Source organism: Cherax quadricarinatus, chromosome 38, assembly GCF_038502225.1.
Source record: "Cherax quadricarinatus isolate ZL_2023a chromosome 38, ASM3850222v1, whole genome shotgun sequence".
Lineage (NCBI taxonomy): Eukaryota > Metazoa > Arthropoda > Malacostraca > Decapoda > Parastacidae > Cherax > Cherax quadricarinatus.
Genome location: NC_091329.1, coordinates 25,648,671 through 25,667,592, shown reverse-complemented (window position 1 = coordinate 25,667,592; position 18,922 = coordinate 25,648,671). Strand labels below are relative to the sequence as shown.

General features: G+C 38.5%; 1 protein-coding gene across 10 annotated transcripts in view; it reads left to right on the top strand.

Moving 5' to 3' along the window:
* Positions 1-18,922, top strand: part of ATP8A (ATPase phospholipid transporting 8A1) — an 817,844-nt gene that overhangs the window by 587,627 nt on the left and 211,295 nt on the right. For all 10 annotated transcript variants that reach the window (XM_070092196.1, XM_070092203.1, XM_070092201.1 and 7 more), the window contains one exon: positions 2,569-2,766. In XM_070092196.1, the coding sequence (XP_069948297.1) occupies positions 2,569-2,766 (198 nt within the window). The remainder of the gene's footprint in view (positions 1-2,568; positions 2,767-18,922) is intronic.

Sequence of the window (18,922 nt, the reverse complement as noted above, 5' to 3'; positions counted from 1 at the left end):
ATCATGCACTTCTGCAGGGAACCCTGGCTGTATTTGTTTTCACTGTTACACACAAACATGTATGTCTGTCTGTCTATCTGTCTGTCTGTCTAGCTCTGCTTAGCTGTCTTTCTGTCTGCCTGTGTGTGTGTGTCTTTTCTGTCTGCCTGTGTGTGTCTGTCTTTCTCTGCCTGTGTGTGTGTGTGTGTGTGTGTGTGTTTTTCCGTCTGCTTGTCTCTCAGTCTCAGGGAGTGGCTCATAAACCAGCAGGTATCACACATGATGCAGTCGTCATGTCTGATTCGTGAAAATGTGTATTACTTGCTGGTCATGCTTATTATGTCTTATATCTACAAGCACTCTATACCACTTTGGAAATTTTGGGTTATCCTAGGTAATTTACACTACGTATAATAACTGTACTTATCTGTACATGTGAGAGAGAGAGAGAGACGGAGATAGACAGAGATATAGACAAAGACAAATAGAGACAGTGAAAGTCAGTCAATCGGCCAGCCAGCCAGCCAGCCTGCCGAATACGTATTACACATGTTCCAGAATCATTTCTCTTAGGGCGTGGGTTATGACACTAGGGGAGGATGATACTTCCAGTGGTATCAAAAATGAAAGGATGTTGCACAAATATTACACATGGGTTATTATCAAGGTTTTTAATATTTCCTCCACCACTTGTGGCCACATCCATCACTTTCCTCTTAAAAGGGGGAGTGTTAATACGACATGACATCAGTGAATCCCTGGTGTTTGCCATGCTGTTTGCTCTAGCTGGCACTCAATTGAACTGGTGCTCCCACAAGGTTCTAAGTGGTCACAGATTTTTTTAATACTGCACACACCGAGTGTTTAGACCCATTCTATACTGACCAGGCATCTCAGGCCAGTCATGCCAAATTTGGAGGCAGGAAAAATAAAACATAGATCTACATTTTCTCCATGGGAAAGTGGAACAGAATTCTTCCTTTGTAAGCCATGTGTGTCGTAAGAGGCGACTAAAATGCCGGGAGCAAGGGGCTAGTAACCCCTTCTCCTGTATATATTACTAAATTTAAAAGGAGAAACTTTAGTTTTTTCCTTTGGGCTACCCCGCCTCGGTGGGATACGGCTGGTATGTTGAAAGAAGAAGAAGAAGAAGAAGAAGATCTACATTTGAAATGCTAGCAATATACATGTAGATCTATGTTTGGACAGTTTAAGGGTTAAATTTTAGCTTATTATCTATGAGCTGACATGGGAATGCTTTCTCATTTTTTTTGCTCGAATTTGGATCATTTATTTTGATGTCTAGTTGTGGACTTGGTTTATTCCTGCCTGCAAATTAATGTAAGATTCTACTTATAAATCACCTCATTGCCTAAAATTAACCAAATAATCATTATACTTTATCACCTACCAGCAACTCAAAGAATCCCAAATAATTTATGATTGCTCAGTTACTTAATCATTATCTCAAACTTAAAATTGTTTCAATCTCATTATTGTAAATTGTGCTAAATTGTAATACTGTAATTTTTTTATACACTTCATCTCAACTGTAAATTTAATTACTGTAAACCACTATCTACCTCTGTTGTAATAAAGGAAACAGTGTATAATTAAAATTTACCATTCTTTATATGTCTAGTATTAAGTAGTCTGTAAGCATTAGGTTTAGTCTGCCTGAAATGCCCTGGCATGATAGTGACTTTCTTTGTACAAATCAGAATTGTACAAATCAGAATTGTAATCTCATATTGTAACCTTTACTAAGAAATAAAAATCTTTATCTTTCTTTAGTTAGTGTTTAATGTCAGAGGGTCAGAACATGAGAAGTTACGAAGATCAGTGGAGATAACGATCATTTGTAATAATAAGCAGTGAGGATAGTGGTGATTGATAGTGTGATAAAGATGATAATAAAAGGTAAAACTACAGTATAATGCAGGTGTAGTGGTATAGTGAAAGCAGATCTTTGGTGTGTGTAATAGGGCAGAGTGCTTGCCGAGCAGCTTGCCACTTGCTCGGCACCTTCAGTAGTAGCTGCCACTCATATTTTTGTGCCAAGTCATTTAATATAACAATTTGTTTTGTTGGAAATTATTAAAGAAGTTTCCTTTATGCCACATGCAGTTCAGGTCCATGAAACTGATTGTTGACTTTTTGTATTGAAGCAACTAGGTTACACTGACACAGTACAACAGTAAAATGTGCACCATTCTGATCTATGCTTGATGATTATTGCAGTATTACACTGTATTATAGTACCTACTGCAAAGTGTATAACTTTTAAAATATGTTATTGTTCTGATATTCCTGTTCATACCCTTCCACTCATCTGGTGGTAATTAGTGTTATTAAATGATTTGGTGCTTGTTGAGCCTTGAGGAACACAGCTTTTATGACTCAACAATATTTCACTATATTGTGTAGTATTACATTGTACAGTATAGTAGTGTTGTTATTGCAAATGTTTTAGTATTTCAATTTTTTTTAATGAACCATCCATTTTGATGAGATAGGATAGATCATCTAGTAACATCAAATATATTAACTTTTCTCATTGTGTTAATAAAATGGTTAATTTGTGTTCAGGAAACTCGGGAGGCAGTTAACCGTCACGTGGTGGAATTTGGTGAACATCTGAAAAGAGAGAATGAGGCGGCTCTTATTATTGATGGAAAGACACTCATGTATGCCCTCACACCAGATTTACGCAAGGACTTCCTAGATTTATGTATATCTTGCAAGAGTGTCATATGTTGCAGAGTGTCTCCAAGTCAAAAAGCTGAAGTACGTACTTATTTATGTTGATACAATATCATGGAAATATTTCTACAATAATGTTAATATTCATGATTAGATATGCACTGTTAACAAAGACAAAGAAGTATTATCACAATGCCATGTCAGTGTCTTCAGCTGAGGTGAGTAATAACTTCAGTGGTCGGGTGGCAATCTCACTACTGTTACGAAGTTAACAGCATCAATTTCTTAACATTTCCTGTAACTCAGCAAATTCTGTTTTCCTTACTTATTTTTGGTTAGGTAAGATTGTACGTGTGTTTACACCCTTAGCACTGTTACAGAGGCAGTGATTGGTAAATGAGTTGTAGATTTCTGTATATAATGTTAGTCCTCTATGTTATAGTTAAGGACCTGATATTAAGTATGCAAGGGAAATTGTTATTACTGATCATTCCCTCTGATGAAGAATATGAAAACAATCATACAAGTAACCATGATTATTGTTTTCATAATCTTCATCAGAGGGAATGATCAGTAATAGGTTCTGCTTGTGTTCTCTTGAGTAGAATTTGTCAGGCAGGTATTTTCTAAATCATAAAACTGTATGTGCTTTGAGTGATGGTTTAAAAAGACACTTGAGCAAACAATGGGATGTATTTATTAAAAAACATCTTGGTTCTTTCGACCATGTTTTTTTTTTTTTTAAAGCACTTGCAAGTATCCCTTACTAAAGTTTATAGTACATATATTGAATATTTCCAAAGCCTGCCAAGATTAGCTTCAATGATATTTAACCCTTTTGAGGTTAATCGTGTTGTATCACGGCTTTGAAGCCAGTAACATGACTCTTGAAATCGTAATGACCTGCGATCAGAGTGTCTCAAAACTCCAGACCATAGCGTTAGCCACTGGACCAGCTAGCCACAATAAGATTCGTCCAACTAGGTATATTTCTACACCATAGGAAGGTTAGCATATGCACCACTGTGACAACAAATGCAAGTTTTTTGTGGCTAGCTAGTCCAGTGGCTAACGCGACAATCTGGAGTTTTGAGACTCTCTGATTGCGGGTTCTATCCCCGCCCATGGTATGGTTTGAAGCCGGTGTCGGTCCCATAGTACATCACCGTGAGCTCAGCTCACTCAGATAACCTGTGAGCTGTAAATTTGGGCCCTCATATGAGAGAATGGGTCTATGCAGTAAGTGTGCACCATATAAAAAAAATACTGCAGGATGCAGTGCATAATGAGAAAAAACTGTGACTGTGTTTTTGGTTTAAAATAGTGACTTTGTGATGTATTTTCATATGGTTTTTATGGCTGTGTTCTCAGTTTCTTGGTTTCATTTGATAGAATGGAAGATATAGAAATAGACATGATTTTGATTGGTTTCAGGACTGAAAGTAGCTTGAAATTGAGCTCAAAATAACAGAAATGTTTGATTTTTGCCGATATTCCAGAGTTCAGTACGCATCCAGCTGGCCAGTCTGATATTCATTTAGGAATACACTGACATTATTTATCCAATTATTACAATAATGCAGTAGTTTGCACAATGGTAAATCTATATTTTGTGTGAATAAAAATTCAAAATGGAAAGCAAGTGTAATATAAGAGGGGCCTAGAGAAATGACTAATGAAAAGAGAAAAATGTTATTTTAGTGCCTGGAATGTCTGCATTGTTTATTCTGTGCCCTCTTTTGAAATTGATATTTCTTGAATTTTGTATAAAATTGGCCAAATTACCAATTTCTGATCACTATTGGGTGGTTTAAATAGTTAAATGGCAGTTTCTTGTACTGAGTTGATAGAAGACATGCTAGTGAAATAGTTAAGAATCTGGTCAACTGGAACAATGGAATTGGCCTAAAATTGGACTCATTGGATGAAATTGCCAATGCATAAATATCGCTGACAACAAAAATTTTTAAAGTGTAATTTTGTCAGTTTTCCATCAAATTTTGTACTTTTTGTTTTATTACCTTCAGAAAAAGATTTTCTACCATTTCATAATTTTTTTTTTCCGGCCCTGAGAGCAAGTTTAAGAGCAGAGAGCATGGGTCGCGACCCTTAAAGTGTTAATGACAATGACATTTGACATTTCATCCCTCATGACTGAATACTGTATGACAGTTTGGTACGATGAATGAGTTGTCTATTTCAATTTGAATTGGGTTACATTAGTAATTGAAGTTTGGCATCAATTCATCAGTACAGTACAATAACCTAAACTAATGTCAATTATGCCTTGTATTGGTTATTAGTGTTTTTGGTGTTACAAGTATTACCTTTTGTAGCTTTAAAAATAGGTTAGACAAATATATGAGTGAGAATTGTTGTATTTGATAAGAATATGCTAAGTTTGGGCCCATAGGCCTGCTGCATTGTATCTCAGTTATGTTCTTACAATTTTTATGTAATATTTAAAGCACCTTTATCTCTAAAATGAATATTAAAGAAAATTTTCGATGTCCATTATTCACACTGATGAACAGCAGAGCATGTGTGCATCGCTTTCTTTATGTGTTTGGTGCGGGGGAGGGAGTAGATGGGAGAGGAGTGGCACTCACAACTAACACTACTAACATCAGACTGTAGAATTGTAAGTGTTGTAGACAGTAGGCACACAGATGACTCCTACATTAGCCTTACTGTATTTTGAAAGGGTTGGGGAAGTAGGGAGGTAGTGATTGGATAGGGTTTAACCCTTAAACGGTCCAAACGTATATATACGTTCACGCGCGTAGCGCCCCAAACGTATATATACGTTTTATTTTTCATTCGTTCAAAATTAGCGCGATAGGCCTGAGTCGCCTAGACATGAGAGAATGGGTGTGCGCACTCAGTGTGCGCAGTATACAAAAAATCTGGGACGCCTGGGTACCACATGGTAGGACCAGTTACATTCAGCTCCATCCTGGGTCAACATCATGGCACATCCTCGTGATTCACTCACGCCTCGTCGTATTAACACTCTACTATTCGAGGAAAGTGATAGAGATCGTGAGTTTAGTGGATTTGACACCAATGGGGCCAGTAATATTCAAGGAATTAGTGAAAATATCGACGATAACCCAGATGACCCCCAGCCCATCACCTCTGGGGTAGCGACACCTGTCCTAGGGCCAAGCACCTCTGGGGTAGCCAGTGTGGCCACACAAGACCCTGGGCCAAGCACCTCAGGAGTGGCAAGTGTTACCCATAGGCAACTTCACAAGAGGAAACTATCATTTTCCCAGTGTTTTAGTAGTGATAGTGAAAGTGATGTAAGTGATGATGAGATTGATTTTATGCCAATTGAGGATTCGTCTAGTGATAGTGACGTTCATTATTCACCAGTGAAACGTACTTTTAGGCGTCGTTATCTACGTTCAGGCAGTGTGCCATATGCAATCCCCAAGGGTCGTGGCAGGTCACGATCCAAAACCCCGGCCACTGATAGTGAAAGTGATCACGAAGGGGAGTATGCGGGGATGGAGGAAGTAGTGGTGGGTGGCATGGTGCCTGGACCACATGGCGCAGTGGGTGGACAGACAAAGGACCGCCCGGCACCCCCTCAACCATGTGCTGCCTCCACTCCTCTCCCTCCTCCTCCTGCCCCCCCTCGCCCCATGCCACAGGTCCACCCTGCACCATGTGATCGTGAGTGGAACTGGACACAAAGTATATTCGTGCCACAGCCTTGTGATTTTGATGCTAGTGGAAGTGGTATCCAGCCAGAATGTCCCATAACGAATGAGTCTACAGAGTTAGACTATTTCCAGTTGTACTTTGACGAGCCTATAATGAACATGATAGTGACTCAGACAAACATTTATTACCAATATGTCATGAACAACACAGAAGAGGTTGGAGAATCATCACGGTTGCACAGGTGGAAAGACACAACAGTGGCTGAAATGTATTTATTCCTTGCCACTGTCATGCTTATGCCACATATCTATAAGAACAATATACGTAATTACTGGTCTACAGACCACTTCATCAGTACTCCAGTTTTCCGTGACCTCCTTCCCTGCAACAGATTCACTCTGTTGCTACGAATGTTGCACTTCGCAGACAGAAATACGCCAGACAGAAATGACCTTCTATACAAAATCCGGGAAGTGTTTATGTATTTGAAGCAGAAATTCAGTGTATACTTTTATCCCTTCAAGAACATTGTTGTTGATGAGTCCTTGATTCTGTTCAAGGGACGCCTGTCATTCAAGCAATATATACCGAGCAAACGTAATCGCTTTGGTATAAAACTTTTTGTTATGTGTGACTGTGAGAGTGGTCTTGTGTTGGATGTAATTGTATACACAGGGAAAAACACACTCGATGATGACAGAAGGATGTTGGGCATTTCCGGTGATGTTGTTCGCAGGATGATGGAACCATACCTTGGCAAGGGCCATACATTGTACACAGACAACTGGTATACAAGCCCTATGCTTGCTGATTTCCTACGTGTGAACAATACTGATATATGTGGAACAGTGAGAAGGAATAGGAAACATATGCCAAGGTTCACTGGAGGCAGTGTTGAAGGTGAAGTGCAAGCGTTTCATGCTAATGACATCATGGCACTGACGTGGCATGACAAACGAGACGTGACATTGCTATCAACCATCCACAGAAACGAGATGGTACAAACAGACAGACTGAGCAAGTTCAACAACGAACCTATTGTGAAGCCACTTGCTGTCGTGGACTATACGAACAATATGCGACTAGTTGACAAGTGTGACATGATGATAGGGTTTGTTGACTGTGTGCGTAGGAGTCGCAAGTGGTATATAAAACTGTTTTTTCACCTTGTAGACATTGCAGTGCTCAATGCATTCAATATGTACGAAGTAAAGACTGGAAAACGACAACGTTTTGCAGATTTCTCTCTGAATCTCGTCAAACAGATAGCAAGAAAGTATGGTACCACACCTGTACCTTCCCCTCAACAGCGACCTGTCACACCACAACCTGTCCCCCAACCACAGCCAGTGGGGGAAGTGCCAGACCGAATCACTCCTAACTGTCACTATCTGGTACCAATACCACCTACCCAAAAGAAGAAGAATGCCCAGAAAAAGTGTATTGTGTGTGCTACCACCAAAAAACGACCCCAACAGCGGAAGGACACACGATTCATGTGTCACCAGTGTGGGGTGGCACTCTGTATGAATCCATGCTTCATGGAGTATCATACAATTGTGGAGTTCTAGAAACATAAGTGGGACATGTAAATACTTGTATATAGTTGTAGATAATAATGTGTGATTCAGCCAGGTGTGCAAAATCACCTGTCAGTGTGTACATGTGTGTTTATGACAATGTGATAAAAATTTTGTATGTAATATTGGTGTATAAACAAAAATTGGCATTGATATCAAATGACTTACTATGAAACATAATTATCATATCATGAAAACCAAGAAAATGAAAAAAAATGGAAGAAAACGGTAAATATGTTGAATTTCTGCAAGCAGCAGTGCTCCATGTTGCCGTCAGGTGATCGCCAAGTGCCAACTTCGCGGCCTCATACCTCGGTAAGTACTGACCCTAAATTTTTTTTTATGCTAAAACACTTAAAAAAATGTGCTCTTTTTTTTCTATATAAAAAAAAAATTTTTTTTTTTTTTTTTTTTTTTTTTTCAAAATATTCGGGGCGCTGCACGAGTGAACGTATATATACGTTTGGACTGTTTAAGGGTTAAGAAATTGGACCTGTGCTTTAGTTCCCTGGATCAAACATGAATGCCTTCTATTTACCCAGGTGCTTGGTGACCCCTACAAATTTAGCACCCTACCGCCCCCTTTCCTCATGAAAATAATAGCAGCCGTGTATTTTTAAAACACTCCACAAGTGGATATTGAAATTATCAAGTTACTTAAATACATTAGACCCTCATATTACATGGATTAATTTGGCATGTTTTGGTTATCACACTTCAAAAATTGTGGCATAATTTTGTACAACACTTCATAAAATTAACATAACATGGTTCAGTTTGTGGGAGGGGAAAAAAATTTGGAGTGTCGCCTATAGGATATTTCCCAAGCTCAGGGTACTACCTGGCTGTGGGTGAGACCACTGTCTCTGCGGGGCTGCACTGGACTTCAAGGCAGCAAAGGACTGCTTCACCTTGCTCCTTTGCAATAATGCATCAGGTAATTTCAAGTGTAAGCCCATGGTTATTTACTGCACTAACAATCCTTGTGCTTTGAAAGGTGTAGATCAAAACACCTTACCAGTAATTTAGAGGTCAAACGAGTCAGCATGGATGACAGAGGAAATATTTATTGTTTGGTTTAAGCATCTCTTTATTCCTGAAGTCAAGTTTGCATTCAAGGCTCTCTTCATTCTTGATAATTCCCATATTCATCTAGAAGCTTTACTGGATGTGACCCCACATGTAAAAGTTGTGTTTTTACCTCCAAATACAGTGGACCCCCGGTTAACGATATTTTTTCATTCCAGAAGTATGTTCAGGTGCCAGTACTGACTGAATTTGTTCCCATAAGGAATATTGTGAAGTAGATTAGTCCATTTCAGACCCCCAAACATACACGTACAAACGCACTTACATAAATACACTTACATAATTGGTCGCATTGGGAGGTGATCGTTATGCGGGGGTCCACTGTACAACATTTTTAATACAACCAGTGGATCGGGGAGTTAAGTCATTCAAGTGTAACTACACAAGAAAAGTGATGAAAAAACTAGTTGCATCCATGGACTCTTGATTCCAACCTGGCAGTACCAAGCTTCTGGAATAATGTATAATGCTTAATGTTCTGCAGGGTAAAAGAGACCCATTACAGAATATATGCACGCTCTAATACAACCATTGACTTTAGTACCAGAACCTCAACCATCCACTTCTGCCGACAACCAACAACCATCCACCTCAGCCCAGTAGGGCCACGCCATGCATCTCCACTCTCTTCACAATCACTGACATACACCAGCAACCACAATCTAAGGTAAATAATAATATTTCTTTTGCATTTGTAGTCTTAAGCAACAAAAACAACATTTTTATTTTTGTAAGATCTGGATGTCTAAATAAATAGTTGTTTGCAGAATGTAACCCTGTTTTTTCTACAAGTTCTTCAGTTTATATAACACGGATTTATCTAACACAGCATTTTCAGGAATGTAACTACCATGTAATGTGAGGGTCTACTGTATTTTATGTTATGTGTATTTTATGTTACCAAGGTAATATATTCTTCATTACTAAAACATCAGAGATTACCAAACTATGTGATAGTATTATGTGATACATCTCAAAATCTTCTTCTTTCAGTAAACCAATAAAGTTTCTCTTTTTAACTTCAATAATGTATACAGGAGAAGGGGTTACTAGCCCCTTGCTCCTGGCATTTTAGTTGCCTCTTACAACATGCGTGGCTTATGGAGGAAGAATTCTGTTCCACTTCCCCATGGAGATACGAGGAAATAAACAAGAACTAGAAAGAAAATTCAGACGTGTGTATACAGTAGGGCCCCTCTTTATGGCGTTTCGCCTTACGACGTTCCGCTAATATGGTGATGTCAAATTATGAAAAAAAATTGCTATACGGCAAGCGGTCTTTCAAATACGGCGCGCCCCACCCGGTTTGTTTACATTCTCAGTGACCACATCTATTATGTCAGGAAACTTTCCAAAATTTCAAGTTTTTTAAAGTTACTGCGTATTTTATGTGTACTCTGATAATTGTACTTATGTATACCTGTACCTAAATATATTTACACACTGTGCTGGTGTGCAGGTACACATTAAAATTGCTAAGTCTCTTTACTCATGACGCCAGTACTACATAATAATAATCACTCTTGGGCACATTAAATGTCTTATTTTACATTAATATAGGCATTTTCATTAATCCATCCATGATATTTTCCTCAAAATTATATATGAAACCCATTACATAGCATATAAACATGATACATACACTCACAGAATAAAAATTGACATAAATATGAGATTTGTTTACAAAGCGGCTGTGTAGGTAGTGTCAGAAAATTATGTTTTCTCTAGTCAAACTGGGGGATAACTGTAGAAAAATATTCTTTTCATATTCCTTCACTCTATATATAGCAATTCACGACCCTTGTGGGTTTAGTGCTTTTTATTATGATAATAATAATAATAAAATCTTCATTCACTCTAAAAATGGTGTGTTGCTATTTGTTTATTCTGTACTAACTTGTACACAATGTAAGAATATTTGTATTGTGAGGTAATTATTATTATAATAAAAAAATATTGTGGTAAATGTTTTACAAACTATTAAAAACGTACATGAATGAACTAAAAGTAGACACATATTAATACGCATTTATTTCGCCTAATCGCCCACTACCTGTTCGGTTTGTGTTCTTACATTGTCTGAACTCTGTATCTCGTTCTCTCTCTCTTTTACTATTACGTTAACTAGTTGGCTCTCATTGACAATGGTGTCTTAAGCTTACCTGTGATAAAAAGAGGAGTTGTAAGACTCTTGCTTTAAGTGCCCAATTAGAGGATGATGGTGTGCCATTCTGATTTTATTTAATAAACACCCTGCCACTCACCTCTCACACATAAGTATTAATATTTTAAGGTAAGTAATAAGTGTACTCTGTATCTTACCTTTTATTGCGTTTTTAATGCCTATTTCTATAGCTAACTTAATATAAGTTAGTGTAAACTTGTTGTCTGGCATTTATTGCATATTTTGTATGTGCTCTGATAATAATACTTGTGGACGTGTGTGGTAGCCAGGCGGAGGGACAACGTTACATTTTCTCTGCTCAGCCACCAGAGAAAATGTGTATGAATCTGCGTTTGGCCCAGCCGCTCCCCCACTCCGCTTTTGTTTACAGTTTTCGGCATGAAATATTTATTACTTCTCCCTTCATTTATGATGGCATCTAAAGGTACAGTGGTCCCTCGATTATCGTCCATAATCCGTTCCTGGAAGTGGGACTATTATCGAAATAGACGATTTTTTAATCAATTTTCCCCATAAGAAATAATGTAAATACAATTAATCAGTTCCTGACACCCAGAAGTATTTAAACAAAAAAAATTTTTACATGAAATATAGATGTAGTACATAAACAGTACAATGGGACATGATGAATGAAATATTAACAGCATAACACTTACCTTTATTGGCGATTCTTCTTAGTGTATGGAAGACTGGAGGAGGAGATGACAGATTGCATTAGTTAGTCTTTGGAAGGGGAATCCCTTTCCATCAACACCTCAGGTACCAAGTGCTTTTCTGGGGTTACTTCTCTTCTCTGTTTCGTAATGCCACTAGGACCAGCTTGAGAGTAACTGGAGTCCTGTCTCACAAAAAAACTGTCCAGAGAGCTCTGTTTCTGGCGTCTCTTTAAAACTTCCCTAAAATGAGCCAAGACTCTGTCACTGTACAAGTAGCCGACATGGCTTGCAACATCCTTCTCAGGGTGATGTTTCTCCATAAATCTTTCCATCCTACCCCACATTTCAAAAATCTCCTTAATTTCTGAAGAATGCACCTTCTTCCATCTCTCTTCCTCCTCCTCTGCAGCAAGATTCTGAGCTGCGATCTGTTGCTCCTCCTGCTGAAGCTCTTGCAGCTCCTCAGTGGTTAGCTCTTCGTTGTGGTCCTCCACCAACTCTTCCACATCCTCCAAACTCACATCCAACCCCATGGAACTACCCAGTGCCACAATAGAGTTCACAACTGACATAGGCTCATCAGGGGCCTCCTCAAACCCTTCAAAATCCCTCTTGTGGACACAATCTGGCCACAGTTTTCTCCAAGCAGAGTTCAAAGTCCTGGTAGTCACTCCCTCCCAAGCCTTACCTATAAGGCTTATGCAATGGAGAATACTGAAGTGTTCTTTCCAAAAATCTCTTAGGGTCAAGTGAGTGTCTGAGGTCACATTAAAGCACCTTTCAAACATTGCTTTGGTGTAGAGTTTTTTAAAGTTTGAAGTGACCTGCTGGTCCATGGGCTGGAGGAGAGGAGTAGTATTCGGGGGCAAGAACTTTACTGTGATGAACCCAAACTCCTTCAGAATTTGGTCATCCAAGTTTGGAGGATGAGCAGGTGCATTGTCCATTACTAGGAGGCACTTGAGATCCAATTTCTTTTCCAGGAGGTAATTCTTCACATTAGGGCCAAACATTTCATTGAACCACTCGACGAAAATGTCCCTCGTGACCCATGCCTTATTATTAGATCTCCAAAACACACACAATTTACTCTTCATAACATTGTTTTTCTTGAACACTCTGGGATTTTTAGAATTGTACACTAGTAACGGCTTCACTTTGAAATCCCCACTAGCATTAGCACAGAACATGAGCGGCAGCCTGTCTTTCATAGGCTTGTGTCCTGGCAGTGCCTTTTCTTCCTGAGTAATGTAGGTCCTCTTTGGTATTTTCTTCCAAAAGAGGCCTGTTTCATCACAATTGAACACTTGTTCAGGTTTCAGTCCTTCAGCCTCTATGTACTCCTTGAATTCCTGCACATATTTTTCAGCCGCTTTTTGGTCCGAACTGGCAGCCTCACCATGCCTTATCACACTGTGTATGCCAGTACGCTTCTTAAATCTCTCAAACCAGCCTTTGCTGGCCTTAAATTCACTCACATCACCACTAGTTGCAGGCAATTTCTTTGCCAAATCATCATGCAACTGCCTAGCCTTTTCACAAATAAGTGACATCATAAGACTATCTCCTGCTAATTGTTTCTCGTTTATCCACACCAATAATAACTTCTCAACATCTTTGAGTACTGGTGATCTCATTTTTGTCAGCATATTTACCCCCTTTGCAACAACAGCTTCCTTGATTTCCTTTTTCTTGGCTATGATGGAAGATATGGTTGTATGGGATTTGTTATACATTCTGGCCAGTTCGCCCACACATATGCCACTTTCATATTGTTCAATGATGTTTTTCTTAAATTCAATCGTATTTCTCACCTTCTTTACCAAAGGCTTGGCACTAGGAGCTTTCTTTGGAGCCATGGTAGCTTATTTAGCACTTGCTAGCACTAAAATGAATGGAATATTATGAAATATTTTGTATGAACACATGAGGGGGACCGTCGCTCACTGATAAACAATGGAACACTGGCTGGGAAGGGAGGACGACACGGCTCAGAGCTGTGAGTACGCGTCCAGGACGAAAGACGATTAGCAAGTTAATGGACCATTTGCGAGCCAATGTTTAGATGAAATAATGGGACTACATATTTCCAAAATGGACGACTTTCAGGCCGGACAATTATTGAGGGACCGCTGTAGTTGTTAGAAACGATTAAATTCAGTGAACAAGGTATGTCAATGCTAACAATATGGCTCTGGGCCACAGTGTAGGTAGCAGGTAGGTGTAGCCCAGGCAGGCTACACTTACCTGCTACCTACACTGACTTCCTACAAATAAATACTACTCACCTCTCTTCCTACATTAAGACTACACATATTTTAAGGTAAATAATGAGTGTACTGCATGTGTATTTTAACTCTCTGGGCTATTTTAAATATCGTATATTAAGTATGAGATGGGGAGCCAGGGCTACCTACACCTGACTTCCTACAAATAAGTACTACTCACCTCTTGCCCTACATTAAGATTACAAGTACAGTGGAACCTCTACTTGCGAGTTTAATCCATTCCATGACCTTGCTTGCAACTGGATTTGCTTGTTTGCAGAGTCAATTTTTCCCTATTTAAATTAATTGAAATGCAATTAATCCGTTCCAGTGGAATTCTGTACTTCAACAATATCGCTAATATCAACTCTACGGCTTATTTATCTATCTCAATTCATCTAATATGACATAATAAACAATATAAATAACATAGAAACCTGATATATACTCTAAAATGAATAAAATATGTCATTCATGTAGTGGTATGGGCAGTGTCGGCAGTGGATGAGAGTATGTCTGGAAACCGGGCAAGCTACTTCATGAATAATTTCGCTAATACAGGTCCTCCATCACAAATCCAGCATCATTGGGACCTGTAGTGTGCCGGATTACTGAGTTTGCTGAATTACAGAGTGGTTAGGTTAGAATACACTTAATAAAATTAACCAACTTGACTTACACAGTTCATTGAACATCGGAAAAAATCGAACATTTCCGCCACTTTGAGCTCAATTTCAAGGTACTTTTCGTCATGAAAGCAATCAGAATCATGTCTATTTCTGTAATATATCTTCCATTCTATCAAATGAGTCCAAAAAATGAGAATACAACCATAAAAATCATACGAAAATATACTGCAAAGAGGCAGCTAATGGCCGAGAAGTGAATTCCCTTATTTATCGTCCGTCTTTTTTATTTTTGTTGCACATTAAGAAGCGTCTTTCCATCATACATTGCCCAAGTTTCAATGAGATAGCCCAACAAACAACTGAGAAAAAAAAAATATTTACTAAAAATCATATATGGCAAGCCCAAGCCAGGTACTGGAAATAAGTCACTTTGACTTTTCTGGGTTATCCTAGGTTCTCTATACATACACTGCTATGTATGATAATCTATGTAACTGTATTTGTGTATACCTGAATAAACTTATTTACTTCTAGTCTGTCAACTGAGTACAAGAAACTGCCCATTCACTTATTTCAACTGCCCAATAAAGTGGTTAGAAATTGGCAATTTGGCCGATTTCACACAAATTTCAACAGATGCCAATTTCAAAATAGGGTCCAGAATAAACAATGCAGACATTCCTGGCACTAAAATAACATTTTCTCTGTTCATTAGTCATGGTTACAGGCCCCTCTTATATTACTCTTGCTTACCATTTGGAATTTTTATTCACAAAAAAAATAGAAGATTTACTGTTATGCAGACTGCTGCATTATTGTAATAATTGTATAAATAATGTCAATCCATTCTTGACTCCGTACTGGAATTTGGACTGGCAGGCGGACAGGTATTGGACGGTGACGTCATTTGTTTACTCTTGAGCTTCGCTAAAGAATAGAACATTTTCGCTACTGTGAGCGCAATTTCAAGGTACTTGTTGTCATGAAAGCAATTAAAATCATATCTATTTATTTATTTATTTATTACAATTTGAGCACACATACAGAGGTACAAAAAAAAAAAATACAGATAAGAGCAGCATGCCAAAGCCACTTATACTATGCATAGCATTACGGGCTGGCTTAAAATTAACTTAAGATTAACTAAGCAATGATGAAATCAGTGATAAAACATTAATGTAAACAGATAACTATAAAGCACAAGTGAGTATTACAAAGACAGGTCATATGGTTGCATGCATTGTTGTACATTCAGTCGTATGGAGAATTCTGCTAGGTAGTTTATTTAAAAAAATAGTAAAGTTAGATTGGGTTTTAGGTTTAACATTTATGTGATATAATTGTGAGAAACATTTAAGATATACAATTTATAAGGTTGAGTTATTCAGTATTTATTTGGTTTTGGGTGAGTAAGTGATCTTTGAGAAGAGACTTGAATTTATAAACAGGTAGTGTTTCTTTTATATTTACAGGTAATGAATTCCAGATTTTAGGGCCTTTTATGTGCATTGAGTTTTTGCATAGTGTGAGATGGACACGAGGAACATCAAAGAGTGATCTGTGCCTTGTGTTATGGTCATGTGTTCTGTTGAGGTTGGCAAGGAGATGTTTGAGGGGAGGGTTAATATCAGAGTTAAGTGTTCTATGTATGTAATAGGTGCAGTAATAAGTATGGATGTTTTGTATGGTGAGTAGGTTTAGTGTATTGAATATTGGTGGAGTGTGCTGCCTGTAGTGAGAATTTGTTATCATTCTAACTGCAGCCTTTTGTTGGGTAATTAGTGGTCTGAGATGGTTAATTGTTGTTGAGCCCCATGCACAAATTCCATAGGTGAGATAGGGGTAAATAAGTGAGTGATATAGGGCCAGGAGGGCTGACTGTGGAACATAGTACCGTATCTTCGATAGTATGCCTACAGTCTTGGAAATTTTCTTAGAAATTTGTTGTATATGTGTATGAAATTTGAGTCTATTATCAAGGTGGATTCCTAAGAATTTTCCCTCTGTTAGCTTTGTGATAGGTGATCCGTTTATCATTATGTTAAGAGGGACATCTGTAGCTCTGTTACCAAACTGAATGAAGTAGGTTTTGTCAATGTTTAGTGTAAGTGTGTTAGTCCTCATCCAGGTAGATATTTTCTGTAATTCGGTATTTACAGTATTGGCTAGCGTGACTGGGCTCGGGTGGGAGAAGACGTGTGTAGTGTCATCTGCAAATAGTGTGGGTTTGAGTAATTGCGAAGCATTTGGTAGGTCATTTATGTATAGGAGAAAGAGAAGAGGGCCAAGGACACTTCCCTGTAGGACACCAACTGTAATTGGTTGTGCAGAAGAGTTTGCCCCATTTGCATACACATATTGGCTTCTGTTGCTGAGGTATGACTTGAGGTAGTTGAGGAAGTGCCCTCTTATACCATAGTGTGACAATTTTACGTGGAGCAAGTCATGGTCAACTGTATCAAAAGCTTTACGTAAGTCAATGAAGATCCCCAGTGGGACTTCTTTTTTCTCTATTGCAGTGTATATATGTTCTAGCATGTGTATAATAGCATCATTAGTATTTTTATTAGGCCTGAATCCAAATTGGCAGGGGTTGAGTATGTTTTGGGAGATAAGGTAGGAGTAGATTCGTTTATGAATTAATTTTTCGAAGATTTTTGAGAGAGGGTGTAAGTTGGATATTGGCCTATAGTTATTCAACTCTGTTTGGTCTCCTCCTTTGTGGATCGGGGTGACCCTTGCTATTTTGAGTACTGTAGGGAAGGTGGAGGATTCAATGGATTTGTTAAAGAGTGTTGCAATGATTGGTGATAGCACTTGTGACACTTTTTTGTATATAAAGGGTGGTAAGGTATTTAAATCTCCTGCCTTGTTTTTTAGTGCGTTGATAATAAGGGAGACTTCGTATGGGTTAGTCGGAGCTAGGAACAGTGTGTTCGGGTAGTTGCCGGTGAGGTAGTCATTTGGTGGGGTATCTGAGCTTGGGATTTTATTGGCAAGGTTTTGTCCTATAGTGGAGAAGAAATCATTGAGTCTGTTTGCTGTTTCTGTTGGTGGGAGTTGGGGTTCATCTAATTTTGCTAATTTTATTTCGCTATTTCGTGATATCTTTTTTGTTCCCAGAATTTCTGATAGGGTTTTCCAGGTCTTTTTTATATCACTTCGTAAGTTGGATAATCTGTTCTCATAATACAATTTTTTTGCCCTTCTTATCAGGCTGGTTAGGATTGACGAGTAACGTTTTGTTTGGTCTCTGGTTATGTGACCCATTCTGTACTGTTTTTCATATTGGTGTTTTGTATTTATGGATTTGAGAATGCTGGGTGTTAGCCAGGGACTGTTCAGTCTCTTAGCTGTCATCTGTTTAGTTTTTTAGGGCAGTGCTTATTATAGAGGTATTGGGTCATTTTTAGAAAATTATTAATACATTCGTCAATATCTGTATAGATTTCTAGCTCAGTGTGCCAGTCAATGTTTGCTACTGCTGTTGTGAAGTTATTAATGGCTGCCTCATTGTGAAGTCTGAAGGTGACTTTAGTAGTGTCTTGGGGTAGTTTACCAAGAGTTGTTATGAGGAAAGTAGGGTAGTGGTCTGTGGTATTATCTGTAATTATGCCTGATTTTAAAGGGGATATGGTGTTGGTCCAGATGTGGTCAAGTAGGGAAACACTGGTCTCTGTAACTCTTGTAGGTTTTGTTACTGTTGGTAGCAACATACAGTTACTCATTGTGTTTGTGAATTCAGTAACGTGTGGGTCCTGGTCTTGCAGGAGATTTATATTGAAGTCACCTGAGAGTAGTAAGTGATCTTTGTTCATGCATGCATCAGTTATCATACTTCCTAGGTTTTGACTAAATTGGCTAATGTTTGACTGTGCATCAGTTATCATACTTCCTAGGTTTTGACTAAATTGGCTAATGTTTGACTGTGGAACTCTGTAGATGTTTATCAATGTGAGAGGTTTTTGTAGGTATTTGGATTTGAATTTAGCTATTATATATTCCCCATGTTCATCCCTTGTGCAAGTATTAGTGATACATTCTAGTTGGTCTGAGTAGTATATGGCTGTGCCACCCCCTTGTTGGTCTGGCCTACAGTTGTGTATGGCTGTGTAACCAGGAATGGCACAGACATCTGTACTATCAGGCTTTAGCCAGGTTT